Genomic DNA, 16,781 nt, shown 5'->3' with positions numbered 1-16,781 from the left:
TTTTAATTGAAAATAATGTGTGAGTCAACGAAGAACTATCAGAGTGGCTTTTACATCTAGAAATTTACAAGGCCACCTCCAGGTTTTCTTGTTGGGTTTAGGTCAGGTGTAATATGAGATACACCTTCCAAAATGTTCCTCTTTAGTCTCGTCTGACCACAGAATATTTTCTCAAAAAGTCTTGGGGGTCATGAGAATGTTTTATGTTAATTGTAATTCAATTGTAGTTATTGCACCGAAGCGAAGCACAACAAAGTTCATTTAAGCGCAGCCCATCCAAGGTATCTGTGACTAAAAAAAGGTCAGCAAGTGGCTTCTGAACTTTCCGATGGAAGCAAAGGTTTATAATTTATGGTGGTTTTCTACAAGTCCATCTGGAGAAAGCCCGACCCCTACGACACCAAATTGCTTTTGGTTAAGAGACACAGATTACAGGCGATGTTCAATCGCCCGTAATCTAAAAGCGGAGAAAGCGGAGCATGATTGTTGATTTGTTTCTGCTCTCTGTTCGCCCTGCGATTGACTTGAGTTGTGTTTCAACTGTGTTTGCTCCGTCCACGCATGAAACCCCACAGCGTGAGTGGAGTGGAGATGAGAAAAAGGCAGGCGGCTCACATCGAGGCTCCACCCCAGGCCACTGGACAGCCTCGACCGAATACCTGCTGCCTCTGCTGGTGCGGCTGCTGCAAGTCTGTGGCAAAGCAAGCGACACGTTTGACCGCTAGCGCCCATTCTAATTGTACATCTGTGAAAATGAGGCAGATAATCTGCGAGGGAAAAAAAAAAATCAAGCTTCTCCACGCTCCTGGTCAAAAACAACCAATCAAAGCCAGGAGGAGGGTCTAACCACTGTCCATCACAATTGGGTATGGGCTGCAAAATGTGCCAACAGCGAATAAACGACTTAAAGCTGTTTATCCTAGCCTGATCATTCTACTGACGGGGAAAACCTGTACTTAATCAGAGAGAAAGGGAGAGGTTCTGAGTGGCACATACACTAGGATGATTGACAGCGCTAAGGCCTTCCTCTTAAATCTGATTGGGTTTTTTACATTTTTTTAATTTTTTTTTCAAATGTTGCATACTGTAACTTCAAGGAAGGAAGCAGTACAACAAGGCTGTTTTTAAAATGGTCGGCATTTCAGTTTACATCTACAAAGCCTTGCAAAGCTTGTCCACATTCCATCATATTCCCCCATAAAATGCCTGTAGGGATTTTCTAAATAGTATATGAAAAGTGCGGCAGGGACGGGTTTGAATCAGGTTAAAGCAGCAGGATGTTCTGCAAGGTCTAAAAGCGTCTTTAAACGATTGTCATCTTAAGTTTAAGCCTCAAATGTTGTGAAATGCACCCAAACCTTTGGAACAAAGTTTCACATTACTTTAAGACATTTTCCAGCTCACAAATTTGAGCTTCTACTTATGTCACATGTAGAGAAATAGCTTTGATGAGACTGCCAGCTAAAAGAGTGGGCAATTTTAAAAGATTAATTTAGCAAATGTACACAGTGGTCAAACGCAAAATCTGAAAATAAAACACACACTTTGAATTTAGTTTTTAAATAAGCCTGCTTATTGTGGAGAATGTTATAAACCCTTTCTTTATGCTCCTCTTACAGTAACACAGCTGACATTAGCTGGTTAACTAGCTGGGCTGTGGGCTTACTAGCTAGACAACAGTCTGATATGCCGCTCAAGGAAACTGTAGGTTCAAAAATGATTACCATGGCAACACTAATGGGTAACACCCCTTTGGCTTCTACACCAGACTTACCAAAGACAATTAAGAGACCAACCCACACAGGAAACTCAGCTCGTCCCGGAGTCTTCTCTTACATTTTATGAAGTGGACATTCAACCAAGAGAGATTTCGTCAGATCTCCCTCAAAAAAGAGATTTTATGTGAAATGACTTCCTGGGTAAGAGACAGTAAAGGGTAATGGTTTTTAAGCGATTACTTTCAAAACTGTGATAGACCAGTAAGACCAGAAACATGCCAACAGTTCTGGTTGATAAGTTTGCTGTTGTTGTTTTAAAGCTGTTTCTTTATAACAGCTTTATAAAGAAACGGTTACATACAGGGGTGAAAGTAAGGGGGTACGGCAGGGTACTGCGTACCCCTAAAAGATTTAGCGGGGGTACGCAGTACCTGCAAGAGAGAGGAGCGGCTGTCTGCTGGAAAAAGATCAGTGTTCACTGTGCAGCAGTGAGAGAACCCACTAATCAGCCGTGACTGATTAGTTTATCAAGAACAATCTAAAACACGACTTAATCAGTTAATAAATACGTTTTTTTTTTCTCATTTCATATTGTTTCTGAACTGTTCGTGCTTTGCTAGAGCAGGGCTCCAATAATACGTCGATCTCGGCATTTAGGTGACAAACTGAACGGCGCCAGGTGGCTGAGAGCAGCACGTCCTCCTCTGACTGGCTTAAAACGTTCCTAACTTTATTAAAAAACAACAAGACTCCCCAGCCGGGGAAGGGTTGAAAAGGTAAGCGTCAAATTCATCGTACTCGATAGACTCATCCTTATAGCTACTAGTGTCAAACATCACCCCTGGAAGTAGCTTATTGCAAAGCTTCCTCACTCCTGTGGTGAATGCAATCTTCTCCATTATCAAAATCTTTGTTCAAAACGGTGCTAACAATCAAAGTGTTGTTTGGATATAACCTCCTGTTTTGAGATCCAAGCATTCATAACCTCAGAAAAACATTTGTTCTGGTTCTGGTGCAACGTATAAAAGAAAAAAAGATAAGTAGCACAACGTTTACTTCAAGATATTTATTGTTGTATCACTGTCAACTTGTCCTTGTTTACATAAAATGTAAATTAAGAGAGAGATCATCTCAAAGCAGAAAGGGGTACAGTATACAACACGTCAAACATAGGTCCAGTGCAAAAACAAGCTAACAGAAGTTTTACTAACTACGTGACTAAGAATATTAAATTTTTTCCACATACATGTATGTATGCATGTATGTATGTATATAGATATACACTGCTCAAAAAATAAAGGGAACACTTAAGTGTTCACTTAAGTGTTTAAGTGTTCCCTTTATTTTTTTGAGCAGTGTATATACATACATATACACAGTTTATATATATATATATATATATATATATATATATATATACACACACACACACACACACGCATACATATACTTACACACTCATGTATTTGGTCTTAATCACAACGTCATGGAAAACACCAGTTATTTTCTAAAACTTGAATTATGTAGCCCAACATCAGTTTTTGATGAAAAAAAAAAAAACAGTCAATGAACAATCAGCGTTTTGGAGATTTTGCATTTCAGTGGATTATTTTGGTCCAATAACGAGCTCTTGAGATGTTTTTAGTATATTCACTGTTCCTGTCATTTACTCATATTTCCTCTCAAACCACACCATAGAAACCTAATTTGAACTTTTCCAAATGAGGATTCATATCTACCGCAGCAAAACCAAACATCCCTTTTATCTGGTTCTTAACACTTTCCTAGAGCCTCCAGCTACGTCTTTCACCTCCATCCCTCTTTTTTACTGCATTTTAACCACCTGTCTACCTTACTCTCTCCCACATAACAACTTGTGACTTTTCAGCAGATTTTCATTCCTTAAGACTACAAGGCCTTCTTCCTCTGCATCCTGCCTGGATAAGATGCTTTAACATCTTTGGAAAAGATTCCCTTTGTCAGTAAAGTTTACAAAAAAACAGTTTTTTTTTGTTTCTGACACTTCTTGGTTAGTTCAATTGCAAACTGCTGGAAAAAAAAGGACAGAAATATTTCAAGAAACAGGATGGAAAAACTAGAGAAATTAAAGGGAAAAGGGAAGAAATCAAGATTAGAGAGAGTTGATTTGAGTAAAAGTGTTGGGACGATAAAAGGTTTGGAGATGACTGAGATAAAGAACTGGTGGAGACGTGAGTCGCCGTGGGTCTGAAACTGAATCTGTTATGATCCCAACCAGTGGAAGGTGTGGGAGGAAAGTTTCTCATTAGTGATCCAGCTACAGTGTTAAAGACCTAGCAACAGGGACACGGAGCCGGAGAGCACTGAAGAAACTAACTTTGACTAACGGTGGTACGTAAAGACATTGAACAATTTGCTTCTTTTCCTCCCAGGCTCAGTCCAATGACAGTTAACCAGCAGGAACCTGTCTTTGCCAGAAGTGTAAATTACTGCAGTGTTGTGGTTTTAATGGGAAGATGATAAGTGAATGTTATTGCCTTTTTGTATACTGTAAAAATTTATGACAGGGTGTGTTGCATATTTGAGTGCGGCAGAGTTAAATTACCTTGTCGCTGTACAATGTTTGTTTAGGTCTTGGAAAAGAAAGGTTATTCTTTTATTTTAACACTCATAATACACCATTTTTGATCAACTGACCCAATGCAATTTCAACTTGGTTGAAACTGTTTTGATTCAGAGCAAAGCTCAATTTCTGGACTCTTTGCTGACCACTCAACAGCATGGCCGAATACAGACTGATAGCTACGCAGATGTAACCGGAGCTAATGGCGAGTCAGCACATTTTTTTTGTTTCTAAATAAAATCCCTCCATATGAATACATTTGGTGAAATAGATTTTACTAATGTGAATTACTGGTACTGGTCAATTATTGTAACATCACATGAGCTGCATTTGATGTATTTTCACGTATGTAATTCCAATTTACCCCATCGGAACTTATTTTTGCTAATCCTTTCAACCAACAACCTTTCTAAGTGTCCTTGGACCTAAAAGTTGGAGTTTTGTGACAATAAACCAAAACAAATATTAATCTAAAACAACATTTCTGTTATTAATAGCCAACAAGCTTTAATGTTAGCCATACATTAGCTTAAAATGTTAGTTAGCTCCAAAGGTTAAGCTAATAACTAGCTCTGGTAGGTTTAGCTGAAGTTAGCTAATGGTTAGCTTTGTGTTTGCTAACGCATCAAATACTGAGTTGACAAACCTACCATTTCATTTGTACTGAGTATGTTGGGAAGGAATGCTTGTTGTTCCCCTGAAACAAATGCTTTACATTTAATAAAAAGTTAGCAATAAACGTTCAACACCCAGTAAGATCTGTTTTTGTTGAGGTTAATATTCTCACAATATTCTCACAGAACCAGCTGCATTTTCAAGTTTATACTTAAATCTACCGACAAATATTAATGACTACAAAAAATATTTGGCAATATTTTGACAAAATTTAAAGTGAAAAACAGCAGCGGAACGTACAAAGCAACGCAAGCAAAGTCTAAGGCTGGAATGTATACACAATGAAAACGGAAACATCTCCAAATGCAAAATTCACACGTTTTTGGTGAAGTTTTCATCGCACAATGGCCTCGGACAAGTTTTCAGGTTGATAATTTGGTTAGCATATTCTGTACAACATTATAATATTCTTCAAACTGATCTCAGTCTCTGTCTTACAAAACTTTGCCCATTTTTAAAGTTACACTTAGTGAAACAAATTGAATAAATCTCTCCTCTTTTGTTTTTTCTGTTCCTGAAATCAAAACAACAGGACACAACACTTTGAAATGAAGTACATTAAAGGCATCAAAAGCAACAAAAACAAACAAATATCCTGTCAGAAACATTAGTACGTGCCATATTTGACAGTAAAACAAATACTGATCTAAAGGAAACGGATACCAGGAACTTCAACGGCTTACTATATCTTACTTTGAAAACATTAATTCGTCTCAAAGCAGGATACATAAGAGCAAACACCGGTATCATGGTTATTGTGCAAAACACCTGATTTATACGCATCAGGAGAAAGTCAACAAAAAGAAAAAAAACTGAATTTATTAAAGCACCTATGCTTTAATAAATGTTGGTGGAACCTGAACAAGAGCTTTACTGTCAGTGGCTCTTACTCATATTCACAAACATTCAGAAATCACAAAAGTAACACACAAATAGTCTGTTCTGAGGTTGAATTTCACATTTATAAGCCTGTATTTCTGTACACGTAAATAAAGATGGCTTGGCATTTTTAAAACATTTAGAAAACAGTGCATTTTCGATAAATATGTACATCGTAAGCTGTACAATAGACACAAAAAAAGCAACAGTGGGGCTGTCACTTTTCTTCATCTCAAAAGTTCAAAGCGGTTTTGTTTTTGGTCCTCAGTACGCAGAAACGAAAGGATGAGTTTAAGTTCTGGGCTGGACTGAATAACTTCGCACTAGAAGTTATGGAAACTGATAGGAAAATGCTAGAAGACAGAAATTTTACACAAACTACGCAGTGGAGCGTAGCGGAGCGCATTGGTGTGAAAAGGATTTTCTTTTTAAAGTGCTTATCAATTAATTCAATCACGTTAGTTATTATTGTTTTTCTCCAGATAAAGGGATCCATATGTGAATTGTGGAGTCATAATCCTGACAAAAACGATACACTTCATCGTTTGTGTGGTCGCGTATCGATGAATAAATTATAGAAATTGATCGTATCTAGACCATCTAGAAGTCTTGATGAATAATAAAAATCTTTGAGGTATTACAAACAGGCAGCACTGATCTAGAAATAATAACAAAAAAGTATTTTGAGAAGACGTCACAAAATCACAATTAACTGAATTAAAAATGATCTGACAAATAAAAACTTCAATCGTTCAGGAGTGTGTTCTGAAATTTTTACACTTGCAAGATTGGATGTTCTTCTGCTACATGTTGATGAGACAGCAACGCTGTAAAGAGTCGCTGCCTTCTCACAAAGGCACTGGCAGCTAGCTAGGCTCTTCCTACCGACAATCCATGCCAACAGGGGGCGCAGCGATTAAGTTACCTGTCTCTGAATCTCTCGAGTGTCGTGCTGCGGGAGCCCGATCGGTGGATTCAAGCAGAAAGATCTGCGATCAGTTCATGTCGAAGTGGGATCAGGCCGAATAGACCTGAGGTTATAATCCTTCAATCCTGAAGATCAGCGTCGGTCAGCACAAATCTAATCGTCGCGCGAACACAGAATCAAAAAGACGGACGCCAGCAGTCAGCAGGTCCGCCGGTTACCAGCTGAACAGAGAGTTCTGTCCGAGCGTCATGAAGTAGATCTGGCTGCTGCCGCCGGACTGCACCGAAGCAAAGAACACCTGCAACACGGAGAACAGTTTTGGTGGCGTGTTAAGTTTGATCTCAAAGCCGTGTATGAAGCTGTTATGATTTGGGAAGAAACTAGTGCTGTCAATTGATCAAACATTTTTATCAGATTAATCACACACAGTAGCACTGCGATTAATCATAAATAATCTCTATGCCTGACTTCATCCAACCAATTAAACGCAACCAATTATCTGACTTTTTTGGTTGTTTTTAATGTAGCAGAAAGCAGGTGATGTAGTCAAGTAGCAGCAAACTTGTTCTGATAGATAAGATAATTTTCTAATTCTTAGACGCCCTCGATCCTTCCTTTGCTGCCCTGGGCAACTGCCCATACCAAAAACTGCCAGTGTATGCACGGTTTCAAAAAAAACGTTTTAGTGTCTCGAACCAACAGTATCTGAAGATTCTCAGTTTTCCAGATTTTTATAACCAGGAAAGTTTAAAGCAAGCCATTTTGTCTAAAATTTGGAAATGTTCCTCTCCATTCGTTCCCTGTGGAACTTATGTGACGAGGCGCCAGTCTCTGGTCCTCACCAAGCCCAGTGAATGGCGTAATTCGTACATGTGAAATTTGGTGCTCGTACACCTAGACATCTATGAGCTAGCAACGCAACACGAGAAAGTTGAAAAATGTTCAACTTTTGTTGCCGTCTGCTGTCACGGAAACCTTTTGCCTTCCACCGTCGTTCACCTCTCTCTTAACGCCCTGAGGTGAACTTAGGTAACCCTCCGCCGGAGAGAGGCTCTCTGGTCAAATTAGGTAGTTTGATTAATGTGCGTTATGTAATATTAACAGGTGAAATATTTCAGATAAAGCATGTGTTAACGCGTAAACATTGCTGGTCATCCTCACCTTGTCGTTCCTCTCACACAGGAACTTGAGTTTCTGGGCCTTTTTGTGCATGAACACTCCGTCCAGGTTCCCCGTGTTGGCCGACCTCAACTCTATGGCCTTTTCTCCCCACCCCATCACCTGGTTGGACTGAAGGTAGGCTGGACAAACACGGACGGACAGAGATGAGTCTTCAGCAGAGGACGTAACCACTTCCACGTTTTTGCTCACAGGGTTTTCTGTGCCTCTGATTACCGACAGATGTTGGCATCTCGCCCCACTGCAGCACCGTATCCTTGGTGATGCGGCCGTACGTGTCGATGTAGACGCCCTCGTCTTCGTAGCAAACCAGGACCTCGGTCCCGGCTTTGTTGGGCAAAATGATGATGGCGTGAGGATGGACGGGACCCTGGATCTGTTCAACAGACGCAAAAGCAAAATTCTTAAAAATAATAATAAAAAAATACATTTTTGAAGCAACATACAGAAAAAGGTGGCAAAAAAATTCCCTTATTTTTTGGCAGATCGTTTCTACAAATTATTTTAGCAATAGTGCACAGGGCATAACAGAAGGAAGACAAAGGATTTATTTTTGTTTCTTTATATCAATGTGCTTATTTTAATCACACAAGTCTTTGTATTTTATATGTAGCTCTTACTTGGACCAAAGGAGACGTTTACCCACGTTGCTTTGCAAAGGTTCCCTGAATTTCTCAGCTGCGAGGACTTCACCGCTGCACCCTCCTCTGATTTAATGCTGAACTAATTCCAAACCTTTAATTTCCCTCTCATAAAGTCAAGTGACTTTGCTCAGACATATCATGATGCTAATAAAAAAAATACTCAAATCTTCCTGCTTTGTCCACTCGACCACAAAAACCCCAATATTTTTCTTCCAGCTTACAATGAATCTCCTTCAGATTTTGATTACAATACCACAGCTAAGAACATTACTGTCAGCTTTTCTATCTATTAAACAGTTGAATTGTAACTTTATTTTGTGTAAAGTTGCCGTTTGTTGTTGTTGCCGTATGACTGGCTCTGGGTCAGTTTCACCTTTCATCCTCCTTCCACTTCACACTAAGTGATTGAGTAATTACTCGATTACTATAGCAATCCTTTACATCAGCCCTGATTAAAAGCACATGCTATTTATGTCTTCAAAAACATTTTTCTTACCATCCTAGAAACTTTCCTTCTGTTCATGAGCAGCTATTCCAAGAAATTTTCTTAAACCATAAGAAGCAAAATCTATTTAATCAACATTTACTGACCTGTTCACAATATGCAGTTTAGAAATATGAACTTTATTTGACTAATTTGTCTAAAAAATGCGGGGAAGGGGAATAGAAAAAAAAATTCTCTACAAAAGACTTAGAAATATTTTCCAACTATTAATCAGTGCCATATTTTCACTAGATAAAACATCACGCCTCCCATCATTTTTGAAGAAGGGACAGAAGAATGAAGAAGTGAATGAAGCAATAATGATAAAATAAAACAATAGCAGAACAATGTGTCATTAAAAAAAAAAAAAAAAAAGCCCCTCCGGAGTTACGGTCAGCGTTCAGAGCTGGCGGCAGGAAGCGGGTAAAGTTTCATACGTTACCGGAACGCGAGCCACCACAATCCTGAGCATGAGGACCGGCATCCACAGGCGCAACGCAATCTTAATCCTCTGTCTCGGAATCAGCATTGTTGCATAGTTTACCACCAACATCCATAGATGCGTGCGTATGGTGTGTGTGTGTGTGTGTGTTTGCCTCTTTAGGTGAAAGAATGCAATGCGTGAGTCATTGTTGTGCCAGGATGATTAGATGAATTTCTTTCAACAGCACTGAGGAAACCCAAACCGCAGTTTAGAGTGAATGGTGCAGGGAGGCGCGAGTGGGATGCGCACATACCAGGAGGTGTGTGTGTGTGCGTGTGTGTTTAAGAGAGCGTATGGCCGCGCAGCTACAGTGAAGGCGTGTGAAGAGTCTGTTAGAGTGTTAAAAGCAAGTGGACGTGAGTGGATTTTAAAGCTGAAGTGGGAGAGTGAAGGTTTTCTGCATGTGTGTCAGAGAGAGAGATGAAGTTTGCAGCTGCAGCAGCAGTTTAAGGCACCAGTAGTAGGCAGCTGTGTGTGCAGACTCGCCTAATATACCCAGAGAGGAGGGAGAGGGAAAAAACGTCTCACCAGGATCCAGAGCAGGTCAGAACTGACACTCAGAGTTAATGATGGCAACAGGACGGGTGTATTTTTAGAGTTTCTCTCTCCCTTCACTGACGCCACTCCTACTCACCGGGCGCAAGCAGCACACATGTTGCCATTGCAGAGTGTGTCATTTATCAACCTTTCCCCCCCCCCCTCTTCAAACAGAAAACTTTTATCTGAGGAACAAAACTGTAATTCGTCTGCATCAAACTAAACTTGTTAGCTCAGAACTTCTTGAATAATTTCAGAAGACTTTAAAGGAGACAAGAGATTTATCTAAGCCAGTGATGCAAAGAGAAGAGGGATGGGCGCTACGTCGCGGAAAAGAGATGAAGAGCAACTTCAAATCCATTATTCAAGCGGGAGAAATTGCTTTATGCGCCAGCCACCCACTCGGTCTCACCACAACATCATTCAGCGTTTCTGCAGGTTCCACCAACTCAAATTTAAGACTTTTTAAGAGCGTCATGAATGGAATTGAAGAGCTCCGTCTCCACAAAAATGTACAAACGTTGCTCAGCCACCTGCCGTTGCATTTGCACTCACCCAGGATAGACACAAAAAAGAAAATGCAACATCCCGCCCTCCATCTCCCTGCTGGAGGCCATAAAAACTGCTCACTGACGATGACCACCGTTGGTTTTAGCAGTCAGCTTGTCGACAGCTTGTCTTAATTTTATGCGTGATGTACAAAGGGAAAAGAGACGCAGTGCTTTGCTACTAATCGTCAACACCACGGCATCTAGATAGCAAGATCTGGAAAGGTTTTAATCAAAATAAAATAGCGAGGGACGTAGGTCAGTTATGTTAGCTTGACTTTGACAACTGTGACAAGTAGATGTGCTGCAGAATTTGATTCAATTCAGTTAAGAAAAAAGGTGACCCACACTCCAAGTCTCTGACAGATCATGAGCAGAGAAGGAGTTTAAATCAGCTGATCAACCAACGCAAAATAAACATCAAACCGAAAGAGACTGAATGTTCTGGTCTTTGTGTGGGAATAGTGTGAGGGGTCTTTTAGTGTTCAATCCCAATACATTCGTGGCATTGTTGTCAGTCAGTTGCCACGGCAACGAGTCTGTGCGTAGCATAGCCAACAGAGAGTAAGAAAAAAGAAGAATATGAGTGGTTCTGGGTTACTCTTTGACGGTTTTTCTGCGTTATTTTCCCTTGGCTGTGGCGATCTGCACAAAATCAATCACACCAACATCTACAGGTTTGGTTTTGTTAATGGAAACGTCCGACAGCGACAGAGTGGCTATGGAGGAACGGAAACTAAAAGAATCTTCTTTTTGCCCTCAAGCCTGCACATGCGGGAAAGTTTCAGATGTAAACAATAACATTAGCAGCTAGTTAGCGGTAGCTTGAACCATCTCGAGTGACAAAACGCAGTGAAGATGTTATCTGAGTGTGACTCAAACTTTTGCCTGTCAAAAAAGTCTCTAAAAAAAAAAAAGGAACAACAAACAGAATACATGAGATTAAATAATCCTACCAAGATAAGGTTTAAGGCCTGTGAGCCCAGCTTTCTTTTTAAAATTAATTTAAACCATCATTTTTAAATACATGAATGTAGGACTTTTTAAGGATGTGAACATGCTGCCAATAATAAAACAATGTCTGCCTCTTCCACCTTATAGCGTGACTCTAAATGTTGCTAAAACAAACAAAAAAGCATGCTTAATAGGAGTGTTGAGTCTAAATGTAGCCGTGAGTCACCATCGTCTACAGTCAGCTTTATGTGCCCACATGCAGCAGAGGAATGGGGAAAAACAAGCAAAACAAAAGAAAGGCTTCTCCAGCGGTGATTCTCCAGCAGTGGGCGTTTTGTTCACATTCGACACAAACTGATTTGCAGAAATGTGAGAAAGCTTCTTAAAGTTTAAAACGGCTCCCATGTTTCAGCCACAGATTGCTTCATAACTGGTTACTGTTAACACAACCCTGCATGTCATGTAAACTAGACAGACATTAGACCAGTCATAGTCAGGAATAATGACTGGTTAGGGCCTGTATGACCAGTGTTGAAGGACACGGTAGTGATTAGGTCTGATACAACAACAGTTTGCTGAACAATAAATTGTCCCAAGAATTATTGTGATAAATGATAATATTGTCATTTTGAGGCGTTTTGTAACCAATATAATAATAATGGTATAATAATAATGCGAGAAAGATTAAGCAAACTTTCATTTCTAAAGAATATAGAACTATTTCAAATATCCAAAATAAACCAAACAAACGAAACAACAATTAAAAATGATTATGAAGTCTCTGTAACCAAAATTATATAAAAAAAAACCCCACAATAATCAAGGAAAACAGGCAAGAAGGAAAGGCAGTGCAGACTAACAACTTCGTATTGGGTATCAAATGTTTGTGGCGTTTCTCAAAATGGCGCCTTTCCAAATGGAAATGATCGCGCTCGTTTTAATGCGATTACATTGATTTATTGCTTATTGTGGCAGGCTTATCAACAACGAATGTTGAAAACCTGTAGCAATAGAACATGTCAGACAGAGAGGTTGCAGTATCGGAGGATCTGACGGCTCTACAGGCTGCAGAGGAGAGCAGAGAGGACAGCAGGAGAAGTAAACAACAACAGTGACTAACATCAGTAGACGGTGAGTAGGAGGTGGAGCACAACTTCTCCAGAGATTCACACCGGAGACGCAGAAAGCAGGGATGGAAATAAAACGGGTGGGGGCAGAAATATAATCGCTGCTCGGAAGAATCCAACAAGCAACACCAACAATCATTAGTCCAAGGGCAGAGTTAATGCAAACCAGTGCCAGGATGTTGGGTCAGAACCGATCCTGGTTCCTGTTAACTGACAGCAGGGCTGCACTGTGTGGAGTTTAAAGGCATTTTCTTCTCATTTCCTGGATGACAGAATTTACACCAGCGTCTGCACTCGATGTTCAAGAGGAATTTGTGTATTCTACCTTTAATTTATAGTTAACTTAAGTCTAATCTGGAGCACAATGATGTCAAACAAGTGACTAGATGGTGGTTTGAACAGGATAACTTCCAAGAAACGTCTAAGATTGTTTTTAGGTTTGTGTATTAACAGATTTTGTGTCTGCTCCTTCAACACAAGTCACATTTACAGAGCATGTCAGCAGCAGCAGGAGGCAGACAGTCCAGCTGTAGCTCTAGAAGAGTTTGAGAAGCAGCTCTTCAGTTTGAATTATTAAAATAATTATTGGTTGCCGCCCAACATAGCCTGCATTTACTTTGTTTAATAAGAGGCTGATCAATATACATTGTTTTTCTATTTTACATTTTGGCACTTTATAACAAAAAAAAAAAAACCTTTAATATATTTTATAAGGATTTTAACGTGGTAAACCAATACAAAGTAGAGTAACAGAGAAATGAAAAAAAAAAAAAAAAAGGGTTTTCAATTTTTATTTCCCTGAAAAGTATGCTGAGTATTAAGTAATTAATACATTGTCAAACCAACAATCAATGCGTTTTTTTTGGTATTTTCTCCATTGTTCTTTAGTTTGGGTTTGGAGAGGGCAGAACACAAATTGAATTATTACATAAAACAAACAAAAACAGTTATAGTTTGTATTTTAATGTGCCGCAGTGTGGACAATCTTAGGAGGGACAAAAAGCTGCGCGTCTGGTCAGAACGCTGTCGGGAACAGAGCAGGAGCTTACGTGCGTAGGCAGGTAGAGGTCGTACGGCGTTCCAGAGTCAACATCGATGGCGTGGAAACCAGACAATGAGCCATAGATGACCTTTAACCTTTGACCTTCTTCCACGGTCAGGTCGACAGACAGAGGTTTTTGAGGCAGGGACCTGAAGGACTGAATACAAACAGGACAACTGAATGAATAAAGATGTGGAAGCAGGAATCCATCTTGAATTATGGTTTTCCAACCAACAGCTGAGCAGCAGATAAAAACGGCCCGGTCGTTGACGGTCATGCTATCTCTCGCACAAAGTATATTTTTGGACGTTTCCGAGGAGAGAGGGTTAAACTACAAGGCTACAGGAGAAAAAGTAGCTCAGGTCCCAGAGGACAGAAATAAACGGGACACAGCTCCGCGTGAGGCTCGTTCTCTGGATGAGGAAGTGACCCTGTTAGGTTTTCTACCAGGCGTCTCCCTGACAACGCAAAGGGTACAAAGATGACGGTGGATAGCGTGGTTAGCTGCTGACTTTTAGTTCAAATAATAGCACATGGAGAAAAAAAAAAAGGATGTGTTGTTCATCTGACCAAACTCTTGAGATTCAATCTTTGACTCTAAGAATAAAACAAAAATGAAAGGTTATTAATTTTTTTAAATTTTCTTTAATGATACAAACCTTGAAGGCCATGAACTTGTGGTAGGGTTTGGGAGCCCAGGCATACACCTCCACCGCGTTCTTCAACGCAATCACCAAGAACTTGATCTTCTCATATCGCACTGAAACAGGAAAGGAAAAAAAATAAAGACAGCAGCTGACAAACATATTCACACCTCTACTTTTTGAGCTTTTTTGTGCTTTGATGGGATTTTATTTGACAGGAGAAAACAAAGTACAAACATGCCTTGAATAATCATTGTTAAAAAAAGAAATGTAAACGTTGTGGTGTGCTTTGCTATTTAGCATCCTCAACGTAAATGCATGGAAGAACCAGTTTATCAAGCGATTAAAGTGGCAAATCATTTACAGCAGTAATTATTGAAAATATTCATTTACTACAAGAAAATCTTCTACATTTACCATTTTCTGTCCAATTGTCTGCATTAAGATGAGGAGTTTGACTACAACATTGTGACACATGCACATATTTCCATTAATGTATCCCTGCAATATGCTTTAAAAAAAAAAAAAAACATTTATTAGCTTTATTTATTTTTTGGTCAACTTAATTTTTTTCTCTTTTGGTTTTAGTTGATAATAATGTTGCTTTGATTTTGCAAGATAACTTACAGACTTGTAGCTGGAGACAATTAATATTGGTCGCAACACATTGGTCAGAATTGTTTTTATTAAAATTGCCACATAAACTAAAAATTAAATGGCTTTAAATGTCTAATTTTTCCTATTATTGTAGTTCTTTATTGATGTGCAGTGTCTTTGAGTGCTTTATGAATAAACAAATGTATGAAAATAAAGACATTTTCCATTTTCTTCCACTTAGAGAGCGTTTAAATATTTTTACAGCTGCTTTTTTTTGGAGTTCCACATGGTGGGGAAACTCCATATATGGGCATGTTTCCCCTCAACATGTCACTGCAGCGTTCACTTACCCACTTTATAGTGTACGCAGCCCTCCAAGTCACCTACTGAGGTCCAGCCCTGCCTCTTCTCCACGTCTGGGTCATTATGGAGAATCTTGTTCCTTAACCAGGACAGGTAGTACAGACGCAGCTTGTTCTTTTTGCCTGCACGGTTTAAAAGATGGAGTCACAAAGAGGGAGGAAACAACATCAACACGTCCTGCAGAAACAGGTATGTGTTCAACGTGTGTTGAACAGTAGCACTTCTAATAACATAGCGCTGTCGTTGTCTGACAATCAGGCTGGCGTACCTGATATCGTAATCAGGACGTTAAGTCCCTCCAGTACATCCATCTGCTGAAACCTTCGTCTGCTGATGAGCGAGTAGACCTTCCCTTGGCCGCTCCGATCCAGCAGCCACAGGCCGTTTTCCGTCCCCACTAACAGGTTCACACCTGCAGGACCCAACACACACATTGTTCAGCGTGCGCACGGACACGAGAGAGGTCCCGTCATTAACAGATGGTGAACAAAGCAAAGGAGCAAAGTGGAAGATAGGTTTGTCCCATAAAAGCACAGAATTGCATTTTAGTGCATTAAAAAGCAGCAAAGCTACAAACCCCACAGTCCAGCACACAGGACCTCAGCGTTGAATTTCTTCTTGTATTTGCGGATCTCCGGAGTGTCGCTCTGCGGTCGTATGTTGGTGGGGTTGACGTTCACCACAGAGCCCTTTCTGTGAAATTCCCTCTTCAGTGGCTCACCCTTCATACCTGCTGCACAATCAGAGACATGAAACATACACCTGAGTTTCACATTCTTTTAAAATGTTTACACAAGTATCTAATATTAAACATCAAGTGACTTTTGTAATTTAAAAAAAAAAAAAATATATATATATATATATATATATATATATATATGTATGTATTCATTCCACTTGAAGACTTTTTAGGTCACAACCATAACCTTTGTTGTATTTGATTTAGATTTTATGAAAAGACCGACATGTAGTAATGCATAATTAATGCTGCAACAAAATTGACAGAAGTTTCTGTAGGGGGACAAAATTTAAAAAGTGGAAATGCAGGCTACACAGTAAAACGTCTCCAATGCTGACATAGCCAGAAAGGCCGATCAGTGACAAAGATATTTATTTTTAGATGAAACTAAAGTGGAACTGTGAGGACAAAATGTGGATGCTTGCAAGTCTGGTGACACCAGTATGGGGTTGGCAGCATCATGTTGTGAGTTTTTTTTGCTGCAGGAGGAACCGGTGCACTTCATAAAAGAGATGGCATCATGAGGAAAGAACATTATGAGGAAATATTGACGCAACATCTCAGGATTTCAGCCAGGAAGTTAAAGTTCAGCAGTGAGCACCGCTAACTGAAAAGTTAGCTGCGCTAACCCTAAAGC

General features: G+C 39.7%; 1 protein-coding gene and 1 long non-coding RNA gene across 8 annotated transcripts in view; one reads left to right on the top strand and one right to left on the bottom strand.

Annotated features, from left to right (window-relative positions):
• Positions 1 to 1,564: 1,564 nt before the first annotated feature.
• On the top strand, positions 1,565 to 8,276 carry LOC145553074 (uncharacterized). Its single transcript, XR_014089260.1, has 4 exons — positions 1,565 to 1,919; positions 2,376 to 2,494; positions 7,985 to 8,098; positions 8,176 to 8,276. It is a non-coding gene; the product is annotated as an uncharacterized LOC145553074 (long non-coding RNA).
• LOC103471065 (mitogen-activated protein kinase kinase kinase kinase 4) overlaps positions 2,770 to 16,781 on the bottom strand; it is a 71,161-nt gene continuing 57,149 nt past the window's right edge. For 5 of the 7 annotated variants that reach the window (XM_081611571.1, XM_081611576.1, XM_081611572.1 and 2 more), the window contains 8 exons: positions 15,983 to 16,138; positions 15,674 to 15,817; positions 15,393 to 15,527; positions 14,461 to 14,561; positions 13,809 to 13,958; positions 8,174 to 8,357; positions 7,964 to 8,103; positions 2,770 to 7,100 (listed from right to left, as the gene is read on the bottom strand). In XM_081611571.1, coding sequence (XP_081467697.1) covers positions 7,017 to 7,100; positions 7,964 to 8,103; positions 8,174 to 8,357; positions 13,809 to 13,958; positions 14,461 to 14,561; positions 15,393 to 15,527; positions 15,674 to 15,817; positions 15,983 to 16,138 — 1,094 coding nt within the window. In that variant the 3' untranslated portion in view covers positions 2,770 to 7,016. The remainder of the gene's footprint in view (positions 7,101 to 7,963; positions 8,104 to 8,173; positions 8,358 to 13,808; positions 13,959 to 14,460; positions 14,562 to 15,392; positions 15,528 to 15,673; positions 15,818 to 15,982; positions 16,139 to 16,781) is intronic. The other 2 variants (XM_081611573.1, XM_081611574.1) reach the window with 2 other exon arrangements.

The sequence above is a fragment of the Poecilia reticulata genome, chromosome 10 (assembly GCF_904066995.2).
Source record: "Poecilia reticulata chromosome 10, P_reticulata-male-v2, whole genome shotgun sequence".
In the NCBI taxonomy this organism is placed as follows: domain Eukaryota; kingdom Metazoa; phylum Chordata; class Actinopteri; order Cyprinodontiformes; family Poeciliidae; genus Poecilia; species Poecilia reticulata.
Note: the sequence above shows the minus strand (reverse complement) of the source record. Positions and strands in the feature narration are given on the sequence as shown.